The 18,525-nt window shown below is 43.7% G+C and overlaps 1 protein-coding gene across 8 annotated transcripts in view; it reads left to right on the top strand.

Annotated features, from left to right (window-relative positions):
• Positions 1 to 18,525, top strand: part of TENM4 (teneurin transmembrane protein 4) — a 691,021-nt gene that overhangs the window by 540,822 nt on the left and 131,674 nt on the right. For all 8 annotated transcript variants that reach the window (XM_025042569.1, XM_015600544.2, XM_015600547.2 and 5 more), the window contains 2 exons: positions 13,786 to 13,887; positions 15,818 to 16,012. In XM_025042569.1, the coding sequence (XP_024898337.1) occupies positions 13,786 to 13,887; positions 15,818 to 16,012 (297 nt within the window). The remainder of the gene's footprint in view (positions 1 to 13,785; positions 13,888 to 15,817; positions 16,013 to 18,525) is intronic.

The raw sequence follows: 18,525 nt of genomic DNA, 5'->3' as shown, positions 1-18,525 counted from the left end.
ATGTCGTAAGCCATCTTGTCACCTGTATCAGACTGTGAGGTCAGAGGGCAAAGGCTGTGCCTTCATTATATCTCCACTGACTGTTTTACCAAGCATTGGTTCTTGGGCTGTCCATGGACTGGGAGCTGGGGCTACAGAGGGGCTTAGACCCCACCTTGGCCCTCCAGAGCACTAATTGTTCTGGAGGAAGCAGGCATAGGGATGACTGAGCAATGCAGTTTCACCTGAGCTGTCAGGAAAGCTTGAGCAGTATGGAAATGGGAGTTGGGCAGAGAAAGAGGTGACTAAATTATCTAATCTCCTATACCTGGTACATAGTAGATTTTCAGTAACTAGTTTGGGAGACCTATGAGTGTTTAGCTGTGCAACGTTGGGCGAGCCATTTCACTTCTCCAAGCCTCCGTTTCCTCATCTGAAAAGTGGGGATAATGACACTTACCTCAATGCTGGGGTGAGAGTCAAATAAGATAATGTATGAGATTAGCATGCTTATCGCAGGACCTAACACATAGCAGGACTCAATAACGGATGGCAGTGACAGCTATTCTTATAGTATTACCTTATTGTCTGAATTTATTACTTTGTGATTAAAAACTTGTACTTGCACTGGAAATCTAAGAAGCTTAGAGGGCAAGAGTGAGAGGTCAACTATTCTAGCACGTCTTTGACTTTCAGAGGATGTCTTTGAAAGTGTTCTCTGGCCAGTGTCTTTCTCCTAATTTATTGTGCAGACAGTTGAATGTAAAGTTTGGGATTTCCCTAGGGCCTGGCAGGGAAGAGGGGTTACACACATCCGTCATGAACTGAAGCTGCTCTCCCTAAACATTCCAGACTATCAGATGACTGGAGCAGCGGTCCCCTCAGAACCAGCTGCTTTGGAGAGGACGCGCACTTGTGTCCGCTGGAAGACTGGCCAGTTGCCAGGACTGGAAGCAGGGCGACAGAAGGCTCTGCAGCTGCTCAGGCTAAGGCAGGCAAAGATACTGTCTCTACAGGTGCAGGGCTCGGGATCAAGGAGCCTTTCACCCCAGCCCCAGGAGGCAGAAGGCTCAGCCAGGGAGTCTGTTCCTTGAGAGGGCGATCTGTTTTTCCTGCTTTCTGTGACCTTCTTTAGAAACCTCAAGACCTAGCAAGCCCGGGATCAGCCTCATCACCCTCAGTTTTAAGTATGAGCAGGTGGCAGCTCTAGCAGCTCCTGTGTGGGCATGTTCTCCCTTTGACTTCTGGGTCCACCCCCAGCTATAGTGATGGATCAGGTTCTGTCAGCAGAACCAGCCTCCCATGTTGTGGTGCAGGGTGAGCAGTAACAGAGGGAAGAAGCCAGGGGTTAACAGTGTGAAGGGTTCAAGGGGAATGTCCCTAGGGGTTCTGACAACTCAAAACATAATTCTGTCTATAGCATGTCCATCCATGCCTTGGAGGTATGAGCTGAAAGGAAGAGAGAATTCAGCATCCCCAGTACGTTTGTGTGGGCACATCCCAGAGTACTGAAGTGTGTTTCTTATGGAAGAAACATAATCTTACATAGACTTAGTCGTGTCTTAATATATAAGCTAATGCTTGTGGAAATGATGTTGGAACATTAGTTGCTGCTTTCCAAAGCTTAGAGCTGGCTCCCTCTTTTCCTATTGTCATAAATTGCGCATACCCATGCACACAGCATACCAGGAGCCCCTGATGATGGAGAAGTGAGCAGGGGTTAGCCAGGGAGACAGCCAGGTAATGCTAACCCATCTGGAAATGTCCATGACCCCCTATCTGTAGCCACTCATCTACTAATGCTGCAACACCTACTGTGTGTCATACACCATATAATCACTCTGATTTTATAGAGAAAGAAAGTGGGGCACAGAGGTGACTTGCTCAAGGTCACACAGGAGATGACAGAGTGGGATGAGAATACCAAAGATCTCTCAAGCCTGAGCTCTTTCTATTATACCTCAAAGCCTCTGACCTGGCCTATGCAAAATAGATTTGCTTTGTTTGTTTGTTTGTTTTTGACTTGGTTTCATTTTTTCTACCACTGATGAGGCATTTACTGCAAGCTCCACTATGTGCTTTACATGCATTATCTCATTTAACCCCCAGCCTTGCTATGAAATAGGTGAGTAAGGAAACCAGGGTTCAAAGACCCTAAATGATTTGCCCAGGGTTGTACTGCTAGTGAGAGTCAGAATTGGAAGTCAGACCCAGGTCTGCCTGATCGCATAGTTCATGCTGAGTCGTGAGTCAGGGAATTCCATCCAAGTGCAGTCAAATTGTGCCAGAGGCAGGATCCAGCCCTGATGAATGGAGCACAAGGAAGCAGGTCCCAGATGACCATGCCTGGGTTGGTGCTCACACTCCAGCCCAGGGGACAAGTAGAAGGAACTGGGGACTGGGGAAGAGGCTGGCCAGCCGTGGGGACCATGGTTTAGTGCTTCAAGGACCCCATGGACTCTCATCATTCAGGCATGCAGATAGCCAAGAGCTGTAACTATAGACCACTTTCAAACCTCTTACTAAATAGAGAGCAGACAGCCCTGGCACATGGTCAGGCCAGCCTTTCATTGGTCAGGGAAGTGGGGAGGCTTCCCTTTAGGTCAGGGCCAGGCAGGAGCTCATAATTGTATTATAAGCTAGTATAATGGTGTCTTACAGTCCTGCTGCTGTCAGTCAGAGGTAGCCAGAAGTTTCCATAAACTTTTCACAACAGCAACTGTTTCTCAGTTCCTTGCGAGATATGTAGCTTTTGCTTTTGTCATTGTGCAGTTTCTGCCTAGAGGCTGAGGGAGTGATCTGTCTAGGTGGCTAGAGCAGCTATAAAATATTTAACTTGAACATATAATTACATTACCATGATCTCTAATAGGATTTGGTGTCCAGCAGAAGTCCAACCTGGCCTCTGGCCCAAAGATATAGACCCAACTTACTATGTTGAGTGTTACATATTAGATAAATAAGAAAGAAATACTGTTCAAATAATTGTGAGACAGACCAACACGCATAATTATTATAAAGAAAAATCCACCAGAGTCTGAGAATTTATCCATCTTGTTAATCATTTTATTGTGTTTTGTCCTAGTAGAAGTAATGCAAGTATATAATTCACAGAAGCCATCTTGACAGTTCTTGCTAGAAAACAGATTTGGGGCCCTGCAAAACTTTATTATTGCATGTTCCCCTGGTTAGGGCTGTTTTGGGAGAAGAGGGCCCAATATAGTGTCTAGCTGAATGTAACAAGCCCAGAGGAAGAAAAATGAAAGGAAAGATATAGGTCTGGAAAAAAAATTATAGAAATGAAATTTGAAAAAAAAAAAGAAAGAAAGAAAAGAAATCAGCAAGGAAGTAAACAGTCTAGACCCGACAAAAGGTGCCCAGTCTCAGGATTTGAGGCTGAACACACCAAAGGACATGAAATCAACCACAAGTTGCCCTTTGTCATCTGATATTTAACAAGTGGTGAGTGAGTAGTTACTCCAGACAAGGCCATGTGCCAGTCACTGTGGAGAAAGGACAAGATGGGGAATTGGAAATGGGTCCCTTACTCTCAAGGAATTTGCAGTCTACCAGGAAAAGGGGGCCATATTCATAAATACTAGGCTTCAACGTAGAAAGCAGTAGGTGATAAGTGAAGGATAGAAGTAAAGTGCCATGAGGATTCACATGAGAGAAACCTCTCTTGCTAAGAGGAATCTGGGGAAGCTTCATGAAAGGAGTAACATTTAAATTGGGGCATGAAGGATGCTTAGGACTTGGACAAGTGTAAGGGGCTGAGGAAGTGCTTTGCAGGTGAAGTCATCAGCATTAGCATAGTCAGGGAGGCTGAAAAGGATGTGTGGGTTGAGGAAGGGATGGATGGGGGGAAATTTGGCAGCAGCACAAAGTGGACCTGAGGAGGACCCTTGTGGCAAAGAAATTCATTTGGAAAGGGAAGTTGAGGCCTTAAACTCCTGGTTCAGAAATTTGAGCTTTCTCCTTGCCAGAGTTCCTAAAAGTATAGTTCTTGAGATTATTTTAGATCATGTATAGACAGCTTCTATTTTAAAAATTATGAATTTATTTTAGTAATTGGGAATTGAATTTCTGTTTTTAAAAATTTTTTAAGACAATAAATGGGTCAAAAAATACTGAGTGAATAATAGGACAGATGGTATGTGACTATGGCAACAGCATGAAGGCAATACTCAAATAAGTGTCTTTCAGAAACTGCTCCAGGCCAGGGTCATATATTCATATTCCTCAGGGACCAGGCAAGTAACAGTAGTGCAAGAAGCTGCAGATAGGGACTGTGGATAACCACAGGGTCTGGGTCTCTTCTAAATGATAAAAGGTTGTTGCCATGCTGGATCTTCCAATTATTCAAGAACAGCCAGTAAGATTTTTCTTTGAACTCTTCTTTAAAAAAAAAAAATCTGACAACTAACTCAATTTTTTAAAAACACTATGCAAACAGATGTTTCCACAGGCTTCCAGTTTGTGATCTACTCTAGATGCTATAGAGCAGTCACCTGAAGAGGCTCAATTCCAGGATGACAGCTCTGGCCAACAGAGATAGGACAGACTGAAAGGAACAAGGCTGGAGCGAAAGTCTACTCAGAATAGGATGCAGTGGTTCAGGCCAGAGGTAACATAGACCAGACATTTCCATTTCCCAAGCAAAGCCCAGGGCAGCGTGGGAGTTTTAACCCACAGGTATCTAGGTCATCTTTACATAGTTCTGTGTGTTTTCAGACCTGGCTATGCTGACATAAAGGGGGAAGGCGGACTTGGTTTTCTATGTGGTTTGTAAGTGGTATTGAGCTTGGAGACAAGCCTGGATAAATGATTGGAGAATAATTAGCTGTTTCCCCCACCCCCACCTCCTCAGAGCCTGTTTCTGTTCCTCCATTGTCTATCATCACGGAATAATTCAGCACAAAGTGATGCTCATTAGATGGAACTCTCTACCCAGCAGCTGAGTTGAGCTTTTAAAAAACTGATTTCTTAAGTAATTTGTTCTGAAGACAGACTTGACACGAAGTTGGCATGATGATCAGCAGGTCACTGCATGGGAGCAGCAAAGATGATTATTCTGGATCTGGCTTATTGGACCCCTGTCTTGCCCAGAACTGCTTTGCATTTCAAAAGTCTGCCTATTCTTTAAGAGCTATTCAAATATTACCTCCATGAGGACCAAGCCCTTCTCTTTGGAAGTAGTCCACCATTTTTTTTGTGTTCTTGCATAGTTTAGATCTTTCTGTCCCCTCTGGCTTGGTTTGACAGACCTGTGTGTAAAGTCTCAGCCTCTTTTCCAGACCAGTGGTTCTCAAAGTGGTACCCAGACCAAAGGCATCATCATCATCTAGGACTCTTCCCTAGACCTATTAAATCAGAAACTCTGGGAGTCGGGCCCAGCAATCCATGTTTTAACAAGCTCTTCAGGGGACTGACACAGGCTAAAATTTGATAAACACTGAAACTATCCTGAAACTAAAATAAACTATAAATCAACATTTCCTGAGCACCTTCTGTGTACACATACATATGCATACACATAGACACACATATAATCATACATGTATAGTGATTTTATTTAATCTTCACAACAAGGGTGTAAGACAAGTGGTTTTCTCATTTCATAGATAAGTAAACTGAGACCTCAGATACAATGACTTACTCTAAGTCTCACCCCTAGAAGTAAGAGATGAAATTTAGATTCAGATATGCCCGACTCCAAAGCCTAAAGCCTATTCCTGCTCCTTGAGGACAAGGATCACACTGTGGTCCCCCTGATGGCATCAGCACAGTCGAGTCAACAGAGACTTGTTTGAATGAATGAATGACGATGAGTAAATGGATCACGCTCATTGTCCAAGTATGATACAGTTGTGAGTGGCCAGAACTGCATTTTGAATTTGAATGCTAGTAGGTGTGTTTTAAAACCAGAATTTCAATTAGCAAAACCAAAATAGGTCCTATTTGGGATTTCCTGATACTGGCGGCATCCTTTTTGTAGTCTTCACTTCTGTCAGAGACTGAAAAGTGAGACCAGCATGTGTTCTCATTGGACTGGCAGTAGTGGCATAGTGGAGGATCTCCTAGATTGGGGAGGAGTGCTCCTCAGAAGGAGCTCTGGGTGAAGGATCGATGAAGCTCTAATGGAGGAGAAAGCATCTCCAAACGTGTGAGCAGCACCTCTCCTTTGAAAACGCTTATGCTCTTGAACGGCGTAGCGCCTGTCAGTCTCATCACCATTTGACGTGTGTGTCTCAGTGGCCTCTCCAGCACCCACTCACAGGGCGTGAAAGGAGACGATGCATGTGCAGCTTCTCTGGGAAAGGCAGCAGAACCAGAGCCAACTGTGGGGACTCCGACATCTGTGAAAGCTGTTGCCAGCAGCCCTAGGAAAAGATGTGAGAGCTCCTTGCCAGAAGCAGCCAGCAAGCCGCCTGCTCTCTAGTCCTGTCCCTGCATACTCGGCCTGGTGACTTGCTGGAGACTCCTTTCACATGAGAGATGATAACGTGATGCTCGTTACCTGAGGACACAGCAGGGAGGTTTGAAAAGTTGGAATCTACCCTTAAACAACCAACTTCCTTTTTCTCCCTCAGGCCTTAAACATGATGATGATCAAAGCCTTTTAATCTGTTTTGTAGTTTTCTAAGTACTGACAATTTGGTTTGATTCATTAGATTACTGGATGTTAGATCTGAAAGATCACCTCAGCGGGTTGCTTCACTGGAACACTTCCTGAGCCAGAGTAGATGTTCAGTAAATTCTTGTCGAATAAATTTAATGAATTTTATAGATGAAAAGAAAGTCCCCGAAAGAGACTAGGCCAAGGTCACCTAACAAGCTGGTGGCAGGAGAAGGGTAGAACCCATCTCTAGATACAGTCCAGGCATGTTCCCTTACACCACGACTCATAGAATTGCAAGATTTCAGGTTTGGGAGATTCCATACAGTTTATCTTCTATCCCTGCAATATCCCTCTGGTCATTAATTCACCCTCTCCTTGAATACAGCCAGTGGGTGAAAATGTATGACCTTATAGGTTACCTAGTCCATTCATTTAGTCATTCATCCAACAAATGTTCATTTAACACCTGCTTTGAGTCAAGAATGATACTATTTACTACAGATTCAGAGGTGAATAACACATTTCCTTCCCTCAAGAAGTTTACAATATTTGGACACATACAGACACATCAACAGAATATAACCCAACATAGTAAGTGGTATTCAGCTCTGACTCTTACAAAATGCTTTTCCTTTGAAACAAGTCCCTTTTCTAAGGACTCTAGTCCTTACTCATTGGACCTAGGTCAACCAATGAGAGCCACAAAATAAAAGTCTTATGCTTATTTCACATATCAACCCATCAGATATTTTAAAATAGAGGTCATACTCCCTTGGTAAGCTAAATTCCTAACTCCTTCAAGAATTCTTTATTTGCAATGTGGTTTCAATTCTCTCATCCTTCTGGTTGCTCTTTGATGAACAAGTTCCAGTTTATCTTATCAGTCTCTTCAATGTGGCTCCCAGATGCGAACTACTAAACTCCAAATATAGTCTGAGAGTACAATACAAAACCTAACCTCTTATCACTCCCTTCATTCTCAGCATTATACATCTAAATGTATAGGACAAGGAAACAATAGTCTTGTTTGGCCACCAACTAGTCTCTTGAGTCTGACAGTTGTGTCATGCCTACTGCCCTGACTTCTATCTTCCATTTCATTTCCATCTTGTATTCCTACTTAGTCTCTCAACAACAAATATTATTAAGAACTTGCTTTATATGTTTGGAGAACCAGACATGATGCTTGTCTTCAAGGAGCTCACAGTCTCATCGGTAAAATTTGGTTTGCCCCCAAATAAATTATTAACAAAGAACCAAGACTGAGTGTAATCAAGGGAATAATCTTTTTCCTAGACCCCTCCTAAGAGCTGCTTTTAATAGTGGTTGGTAAACTTCTGGATATGATTGAAAACAGATCTCCCAGTTCAAATGCCAGTGCAGAACTAGCTTCTAGCCCAGGTTGTCAGGGGCTTTGTCAAATTTTTGTCATTGCATTGGCCTATACTGTTGCAGTCTGAAGGCCTTTGAATTCCATCATCTGCAGGGAAAGCTGGGGCACCTACAGGGACTGACACCTCACGGGCCATGGAACAGCTTTCTAGCACCTGACACCTGCCCACTGCCAATCTAGAGTGCAGAGGGAAAAAAAGTTCTTTGAGATGTTGGCACAAATCCGCCTGTGTTTGGGCTTCTGGGAGACAACAGGTTTAATTTGCTTTGACAGTGCTTTTCCCCAGGAGGGAGTTTACCCAAACACCCTGCCTTCTTCACATTCAGCACAGGGCTTGTTTACTTTCCCGTTTTAACTCTGAGGACTTTCTGTGGAGTGTGTGTGTGTGTGTGTGTGTGTGTGTGTGTGTGTTTACCCCCAGTGACCCACATTGCCTGGTTTGGATTCATTAGACCAAGTTAGTATATTGCTTTGGTTCACAAATGGAAGGCATGTGTGACCCTTTCCTAAAATCAAAATACCAACTGTGCTAAGTCCTGGGCAAACCTCTTTACATGCTCAGTGCTATACAATTTGCTCTTCTAATTAACCATCTGAAGTGCTATTACTAACCCCATTTCACACATGAGGAAACTGATGTTTAGAAATGGCTTGTCCAACAGGCACATCTCAAGTAAGAGGCAGCCTGACTTCAGAGTCCAGACTTTGGTCCAGACCATATACCACAAACTTTGATTCAGATAGAACTTGGTTCACCAAGTTTGCCCTTATGGCTATGACCTTAAGAAAGTGACTTCAGCTCTCAGTCTTCACCTGAAACTGTAAAATGGTAGTAAAGGTACATATTTCTTGTAATTATTATAAGGAATGAGAATATTTGACATTTTCACTGTTCCATCTAAGGGAATGAGAAGGTCTCTGTTAGAGTCTTCTCTCAACTTTGAGTTGCTATAAAAATGAAATCCCAACTATGCTATCAAGTTTGTCTCCCACTCCTCTTTTGGTTGCCAATAATAAACCCAATCCTCCTTCAGGATCAAAGAGAATATAATAGATGTAACCTAAAGTATAAATGTCACTAGCTGTAGTCAAGGTGATGCATCCAGTCATCTAGTTGGCTGTCCTAGAGTGCAAGTTCTCTCCTTTTTGCCTGAAGCATTAGCATCCATCCTACAGAGAAGCCAAAATGAGGCATCAGAGAATAGACTTTGGTTCCTCAAACAAGTTCTCCCCAAAAGATGCCAGCATCCACTTTTACAACTTAAGGAGAGACAAGAAAATCAAAGGAAGAAGTTATAAATATTAAACACAAGCTTCTGTTAGCTGGGACACATCACAGGGGAGAACAAAAGGAGGAGCTGGGAGGGAGGGATAAGTGCTGGATGAGCAGAAAAGAGAAGAGACCAAGGATGGTTAGTGAACTCCAGCCTTACTCACAGCTGGTTCTCTCAGTCTTTGGTGCTAGAATTCAATATCAGGACCCAATGACAACAGAGGCGTAGCTCCTCAGACCAGGGCACAAGGCAGGTGTGCCCTTGTCATGGGAGCTCATGGAGAAGAGCCTCTTTTCATAACTGCCCCTGTGAAACAAGTCCAGTAGGCAATTAGGCTGTCTAGCCATCCTCATCCAGGCAGGATTTCCTCTGTGATCTCTCCTTGTTTCCTATAAAATGAGGCTTTGGGATTTCAAAACAGAGAAGCAAAAGGTGGCAAATGAAGGCAGGCTTTTCCTGGATCCAGGAGGACATATTTATCAACTGTGATCCTTTCACCTTGACACGGTGATGCTAATGATTTGTTTCTAGAAAAATGATGGCGAGCAGAAAATGAGGCACTGCAGTGGGTTTACCAAGACCTCTGTGGTTTCCTGTCTCCCATGTCTCCTCCAGGGAGGAGCGTTATTGTCTTTTCTCCCTTCTGCAGGTGCCCCTTTGTAGTTCCAGCAATATTTTGTTCAACATCCAGAGGACACATCCACTCACAGCACATGTCCAGAGAAACATTTAAACTCTGCATTCCAATATGGATGGAAGGAAAGACAAGTTCCTGAAAATCAAATTTCCTAGAAGAACCCACTGCTATGATAGAAAAAAACCTAGGAGAAAAGGCCCCTGTTTTCCAATACGACACACACCCTGTTATAAAAATCAGTATTTTTATAGGCAGCTGAATTTTTAACTTAGATTTGAGCAGATCTACCTTCTGCAAAGTGAAGGCAGCTGCAGTTTGAACATGAGCAAAGCAGGAAGGACCAAAAGCAGGAAGAAATTCACCAAACACTAATTGGAAACATAGCAACACATTTATTGAGTAAAGTTCACACTTCTCTTTATGCAATAGCATTTAGCATAGAGATATCTGGTCAGTGGGGACTCGTTATTTGTGGGATCCCAGGTGGACCCCAAGTAGTTGAAATCTTTCCAAGTGGAAGGAAAACTATATACATAAACATTTCATCAAAAGGAAATTTTCTCCAAATGTCTCTCTTCTACTTCCCTGCTGCTATCATAAAATTATTCCACGTCTCCTAAAACTTCTGCCTCCCCTAAAACCAACAGCCTGGGTAAGTTTTATAACAAACAGCCTTCCCTACTATCAGATTTAGCAATCAACACTATACTCAGTCACAGAAAAGACTTTCCTCACTTTTTCACTCTGAAGAAGGCTTTTTGGTAGATGATTAACAGGTGTGTATCTTGCAGGCTTAAATCAAAATCTAGAAAATGTGTAACATTTATCTGCAGTTGATCCCGTTAAAAATGCAACTGATAATTATAGTAATTTTATTAGGAGATAATTTTATACCACTGGTTTTGAGAAGGACTGAACCATAGAATTTTAGATCTGGGAGACATCTCTGAGATTATCCAGTTGAATTTGTTCAATGATAGCGATAAATGTTTATTAAGACCTTTCTAAGGACTAGATACCAGGGCAAATACATAAATGACTAAATTCGTTTTCTGGCGCCAGCAAGTTCACGGTCAACAATGGAGACTATTTGGTGCTTTAATAGGAGTGAAGGAAAGAGAGTCCTGGAGTAACTTAGCCTGTTTAAGGAAGGGCTTGTTAGAGGAGGTGACATTTGAAGCGGACTTGAAAGAGGGAATAGAAGCTGCCAAGGAGGAAAGAATGGGAGAGCAAGTGCAAGGGTGAGGAAACTAGTACAGAAAGATGAAGTGGCATTGCCAACACCCTGTAGCCATTCAGTAGCAGAACAAGACCTGGAGGCCAGGCCTTCTGCCTTTCTGTCCTATACTCCTGGAATACTGCAGGTGGAACCCACCCTCCATTTGTGCCATTAGCTAGTAGCTGAAAGTGAAAATAATCTTGCCTTAAACCTTATTTAGTTTTTTTTTTATTTTTAAAAGACCATTCAAAATAAAATTTCCTAAGCTATTCTTTACCAAAAAAAAAAAAAAGTATTTAGGAAGCCACTTCTAACTTAAAGGTATTGAGAACATGGATTCTTCACTCTACCAAGACACAGCCCACTTGGCCCTAAAATGAGAACACACGCTATAGTAGACCCTCTTGTCCTTAACTCTGTGATAGTGTAAAACACTATTCATGTTAGCAGAAGAACAACATAGAGTGAGTGGAATGTCCCACCCACTCACAAAAGGAACCACACATTTGAACCCTTTTCCTAAACTTTTTAAGTAGTTTCCAAGTTGATAATGGCAGACAATTGGGAAAAAACCTGTCTGGGAAGTACACCATGCTATGAATTCCTCACCATCTCCCCACCTTTCCCCTCATGTATCCATACCCAGGCCATTCTTCAAGCCCACTTCCTCTGAGAAGCCTTTCCTCTGCCCCCATATCAGGTTTTGCCCCCATATCAGCTGTCATTGCACTGGCTGCAGTTAAGTGCATTGCTGAATTTAAGGCTTAATGCCCTTGTCTGGATGCCTTTTCTGCATAGCTGCTTTCATAATTATAACTCATAGAATTTTAGAATAGGAAGCAGTCCTAGGTGTCATCTCTGTCATCACCTTCATTTAACATAGAAGGAAGGTGAGACCCAGAGATGAGATGAAGTTGCTTTAGGTTTTCCTGCATGGTATAAGAGTAATGGACCTCAAAAACAGTTCTCCTTAACTCTAAGCAGAGCTTTTCCATGCACTAGCTGCTGCCCAAGTGGCAATGTTATCTTGTTCTCCCAGTTAGGCTGCAAATTTCTTGTGGGCAAAACTCATGTCTTAAATAGCAACGTCTCATTTAATAGAGGCCTTAGTCTTGGCTTCATGACTTATAGTTGTGAGCTAAGACCACAGGTTAAATCCTTAACTCTGTCCTTCCTTATTAGCCTTTTTCTCTACTTTCAACTCTGACTCTGCTAACTCACTCTGAGACCTTGGGCAAGTCACTGCCCTTCCTTTGGGTCTCAGTTTCTTTCTCTATTAAATGAGAGCATTGGGCTAGATGGTCTCAGGTTTCCTTTAGACTCTGAAAGTTCTAGAATTCTCTGCCTTTTAACTGGCTCCTCTGCTGTCTTCAGAACTGGCCTCACCATCCCACAGATCTGTCACCTCACTCATTCTTCTGGCATCCGCTGTGGATTAAGTTCCTTTAAGGTCCAGATAGCATAATATCATTGAAGAACACCAGGTTCACAGTCCAGAGGCCTGGATTCAAATCCTAGCTCCACAACATAGTATCTTTGTGGCCTTCAGCAAGTCACTTCATCTCTCAGCCACCTTTTGCGTGCTTGCGAGAAATAGTTATAACAATATATTCATGTAGATTTCATGACAGTGAAATGAGATAAACTTTGTGGAAGTACATGGCACAAAGAAAGGCACTTACTCTATCATGGCTTCTTTCCTTTATTCTACATCCAGCATTATTGAGAAGTGGGCTGTTGCAAATAAACGGATTTTCTAACTAATGGGTTTACTAACTAGAGTTCTAAAACATTGATGAATTTTTAACTAACATCTTTCTTAAATGAATTCTATATTTCCTTGACATGTCACATGGATAATACCAAAGTATTAGAGAGAGTTGGAGAAAGTAATATCCTTGCAAAGGTAAGCATGATAGCAGATGCTGATGGGGCAAATGGAATATGAAAGAAAATTCCTATGCCTTTTAAAAGAGCTTGGATTTTTTTCATTTTTTCAAATGGAGAGGCATTGAAGGGTTTTAAGTAAGGGAATGAATGACAAGATCAGATTTATTGCAGAGACATCATTTAGACTGCTGGGTGGTGAATGAATCCAGGTGGGGAGAGAACAAGAGAAGAAGCTGAGAGGCCAGCCATGAGGCTGTTGTGTTAGCCTCACGAGAGATGGTGAAGACCTGGCTGATAAGTCAGAGGTGGAAGAAGACAGATATACAGATGCTCAGGAGCTTTACGAAACATTCGTAGAATACCAGCCCATTATGAGAAAAATATAAAACGCACAAAACATGTAAAACACAGGAAAGTGTAAAGGAGACCACAGGAATCACACCATAACCTAGCTTCCAAAGATAACCACCGCTAACAGGTTATACTGTTTATTCCCAAAGTTTTTAGCTAAAACAATGTATTTCAAGGTACAAATTTGATTTATAAAAAGTTGGTTCGGGCAAACATTTTCCAGAACATGTCTCTTAATATCCGTTAAGATGTACCTCAGTAAGAGTAAAAATAACGTGTAATTTTTAACTCAATTCCTTTCAGTGATTGGGCCAGAAGAGCTCAAATGTGTGGGTCCCAGTTAACCTGAGGCTTGATTCCTAGGCCCTCTGCTTGGGTAAAAAAGTTTGTTTTCAGCATTTCTTCTCTTTTCTCCCCCAGAATCGGTGGATAACTGTCCCAGCAACTGCTATGGCAACGGCGACTGCATCTCTGGGACCTGCCACTGCTTCCTAGGCTTCCTGGGCCCTGACTGTGGCAGAGGTGAGAGCTCCACGTGTGGGCCTGTGATTTCCACACCCCGGGCCCCTTGGGCCGCTCAGGTTCCACTTCTCAGAGCAAGTGCTGAACTCTGGGCCACCTCCTGACTCCCAAGGGCATTCTTCAGAAGCCCTGAGAGAGAGGTCTGCAGGCAGAGCCACGGCCTTAGCCATTGTGACCCTCGTGTGCATGACTGGGGAGGTCAGAAAGGAAGGGCCTTTACAGGAGCAGCCACGGTGAACTTTATGCCCCACTGCGGAGGCAGAGGGAGTGGCATGGGGGTTCTTTTAAAAGTTGATTTCCTCCTAAAAGAGTGATCGCCCTTTGCCAAGCATCTTTGGGGTTCATCTTCAGCTAGCATGGTTTCTCCCTGGCCCTGTGGTTTCTCCATTACTGCCTTCTACTAGTACAGGCAGATTCATGGCTGAGACCACCAAGGAAGAGAGGCTTGGGAGGTGAGACTGCTTCTCCACGCAGGACCCTAATGTTGCTTCAGATTTGAGCACATAGTTTAAAGGCTGCCCATGATCTACCCTATCCATTTGACCTTCATTTCTGTCCTGGAAGAATTAAGGAAAATGCCAAAGAATATCTGTAGTCCTGAGAATTTGGCACTCCCTTTGGGGAAACTAAAATGGCCACTTCCTTTGGTTCTTCCACCTCTTTACTCATTCAGCAGGCATTGGTTAGTGCCCTTTAGTGCCTGGTCCTGTAATGGACACTGAGGTTACAACACTGAGCCAGTCCCAAGCCCAGGAATTTTCAATGTGGGAGACAGTCACTAAGAAGTAAAACACTGCAGCAAGGTCACATACAGGAAGCACCTATCAGAGTGAAAGGGAGCAGCAACCTTAGCTTAGACAGGATGAGGACCAGGAAAGGCTCCCCAGATGAGATGACATTGGAACTGAGACCTGATACTTGAGTAATTGTTCATCAGTGGAAGGCAGAGTTGGCTTTCCAGGCTGAAGAAACAGTGTCCTACAAATACAGTGATCTGACACTGCTTTGGGGATCTTGTTTATTCCTTCTAATGTGAAATAGACTTGGTTTGAGGCAGCAGAGCCAGCAGCCCTGAGGAAGCACAGCGATTACCTGCCGAGTGCTTTCAAAAGAGAAGATGCCAGGTGGGGGCCAGGAGAAGGTGGTACAGAGAGAAGAGATGCGTCATTCCCTCTAACAAGAATTACCGTCTCATCCCATATGCACTTAAAGTTAAGAGTCATATATAGAACAGGCTTATTGAATCTCAGTAAGGCTGGTAGGTACTTACAGCACAAAGCAGTATAATTTATTTTTATATAGTGTCCTTCGTACAGATGATCACAAAACCCTTTATGCTAAGAGGCAGAATGGAAACATAATACTTTTTAAAGAGCTAAGTTGGGCTTAGCTATTCTCTTATGGGGGCCAGTGGTGTATGCGGCTTGAGCAGAGTCCTGAAAGGCAAGATATACTGAGATCCTCCAGGTTAAAGACAGTGGTAAGTAGTGCTGCAGTTGAGATGTGGGGAAGCAAAATGGAGTGTCATTAGGAGGAGAACACTGGAGGAGGGATTCGGGGCAGGCAGGAGGAGGCCCCGCCACTATCTTTTCCAGAGAGTCCAAGGAACAGATTGAAGCTTCTTATCAAAGAATTCTGGCCACCACCATGCTGCACCTGTAATGGGAGTGGGGATGAGGAAAAGCAGCATTCAGTGGGAACCAACTCCACCAGGCCCTGCACGGCACACTTTCACCTATAATTCCAGATGTGTTTATACTGGAATGAAATAAAACAAGAGAAACAGACAGACATGCACACTTGGGAATTGTAGCATAGCACTTGAGGCCCTTGGTCAAGACAGCAGGCAGGCCAAGGAGAGAAAGGGACAAAGGCTGGTGGAGTACGCTGAGTGTTCACTCATGCCAGGCTTCCCTTGCTGTCTCCCCAGCCTCCTGCCCCGTGCTCTGTAGTGGGAACGGCCAGTACATGAAGGGCAGGTGCCTGTGCCACAGCGGCTGGAAGGGCGCCGAGTGCGACGTGCCCACCAACCAGTGTATTGATGTGGCCTGCAGCAACCATGGCACCTGCATCATGGGCACCTGCATCTGCAACCCCGGCTACAAGGGCGAGAACTGTGAGGAAGGTAAGAAATGTGCACAGGCAGCCCCAGCAGCTTGCTTTGAGATAGAGGCCAGCACACAGGGCCGAGAGAACATCCAGGGAGCAGAGAAAGCCTCCTGAGATGTGCTGTGAACCCCCGACCCCCTGAGCCAGGAACCCATCAGCAACAGTAATTAACCTAAAAGAAGAGGACAGACAAGTTAGAGTCCTACTCAGTGAAGGGAAGTGTTGTATGTTGAACACTTACTGTATATAAAGCTCTGTGCTAGAAGCCTTGTATCATTGAACTTCAAACCCCAGTAGGGAGGGATAATCGTCTTCATTTTATAATTGAGGAAACTTGAGACTTAGAAAGTCAAATGACTCACCCAGAGTCACACGGCTAATAGACAGCAGAGCTGGGTTTGAGCCCAGTCTTTCTGGCTCCATAGCCCAAGTGTTTTCTACTCCCCATTAAGACCAGCCGCACCCTATTCCTGAAGTACGAGACTATTATTGTATGTGTGTTCACGTTTGTGGCTCGTAGATGCTCGTAAGTGTGTCCCTCTCCTTCATAAAGTAAATGTATGCCTGTGTTTATAGGGGCTGGCACGCCTCCTGTCTCAGCTCAAAGTAATCCACATCAACATTAATAGGTCTGAATCAGGACCTCCTGTCGCTCTTGGGGTTTACAGACAGCCAGCCTCAGAGGGGCGATGCTTTTTAGACACTAATCTCTTCCTCCTCACCCTACCCACCTTTTTTTTCAAATGGGCCATTATATTCTCTCATTTTCAGAGAAAACGGTAACTTGAAAGGGGACTATCTATTAAATCTCAAATAGGATTTACAAGACTAGCTCTCCTTGGAGCCTCTTCTACTCACTGGAGAAGGTGCTAGGGCCCTAAACAGTAAACAAGCTAGAAAGCAAACTACTGATACAACAGTGACATCAGTTTTTTTCCCAGGAAAACTATCCAGGCGAGATAAGTAAATCTTTCTATTTCACATATGAAGAGACTGAGGCCCAGGGAAGGGCAATGGTATCCCCATGGTCACAGAGCAAACCGAGGGCAGGGTTTGGATTCAATCGAGGTCTCCTCCCTTCTGACCCAGTACTCTCCTCTTGGCTGCATAGGATTTCCAGTTGAGAGGAGGAGTCTTGTTTATAAGCAACAGAGACTAGCTTTTAAGAGTGCACACTCTGGAATCAGATGTAGGTTTGAGTCCTGGCTCTGCCACTAACTAGCCTCAGTTCTCTCATCAATAAAATGGGAAGACCTTCCTCAAGGGGCCCTTGTGAGGAATAAACTAAATGTCTCATGTAAAGCACTTAACTCAGTGTCTGACACATAGTAAATGGTCTATAAATGTTAGCTCTTATACCTATTAGTATTGTTCTGGAGGCAACAGAAGCACATTTCCTATTTAACTCCATTCATTTTATCCAAGGTCTTTTGAAATGGATGGATTTTGCCTTTGAACCCTATAAATTATGCTAATAGTTGTTACTTCTCACCGTTTACTGTTTAGGGCCCTAGCACCTTCTCCAGTGAGTAGAAGAGGCTCCTAGGAGAGCTAGTCTTGTAAATCCATTTGGGATTTAATAGATAGTCCCCTCTCAAGTCATTGTTTTCTCTGAAAATGAGAGAATATAATAGCCCATTTTAAAAGAATGGGGAACAGGAAGAGATTAGTGTCTAAAAAGCATCACCTCTCTGAGACAGGCTGTCTGTAAACCCCAACTGTGACAGAAGGTCCTGATTCAGACCTATTAATGTTGATGCGGATTACTTTGGGCTGTCTGAGACAGGAGGCGTGCCAGCCCCTAGAACAAAGGAACTTGGCTTTCTCATTCTGACAGTGGTGACCTTTATCTGTTTCCCCTTTTCATTTTAGTCACTTGAGGTGAAGACCCTGAGAAGGAAAGAAAAACAAAGAGGAGATTCCTCTTGAAACTGTGGGGCTGTCCCGCCCCTACTCCCGACCCCACCATGTGGTGTGGGCCAAGGAGGAGGAGTTGACCAGATCCACTGTATTGGACAGTGCCCCAGAGTACAAAGTGACATAGAGCGAGAGAAAAGAAGTTGTTTAGCTCTCTGACTTACATTATCTATTTGAAAAGAAATGTTTTCACTCCTGCTTTTTTTTTTTCTGAAGAGGGCCATCTGGTACTGATTCCTTTTATTATTTCTATTTCTCTGGTGAAGCATCATCGCATAGTCTTTGTGTTTATAATGGGGGTTTCCTGGGGCTTTGGCCGTCCCCAGCCCTGTCTCCCTTCCTCCCTCAGCTCAGTTCTAACCCGTTTCACTGTGTTTATAAAACATCAGCTAACGAGCTTACTTTTTTTCCCTCTCTCCCTCTCCTTTCTTCTCAAGTTTACTGTCCTTTATTTTTTTAAAACCTGAACCTTGCCATCAGGACACTTGGAGGGAGGTGGGATCGGAGGCAGAAGAGAACAACTAGGCCTTTTGCATTGGAGAGAGAGACACTGTATTTTGGACCAAAAGAGTGTCTTAATAGCTTGTGTGGTAACTGAAGCATGGAACATTT

This window comes from Pteropus alecto, unplaced genomic scaffold (genome assembly GCF_000325575.1).
Source record: "Pteropus alecto unplaced genomic scaffold, ASM32557v1 scaffold7, whole genome shotgun sequence".
Classification (NCBI taxonomy): Eukaryota; Metazoa; Chordata; class Mammalia; order Chiroptera; family Pteropodidae; genus Pteropus; species Pteropus alecto.
The sequence above is the reverse complement of the archived record's forward strand: the minus strand, read 5'-3'. Positions and strand labels throughout refer to the sequence as shown.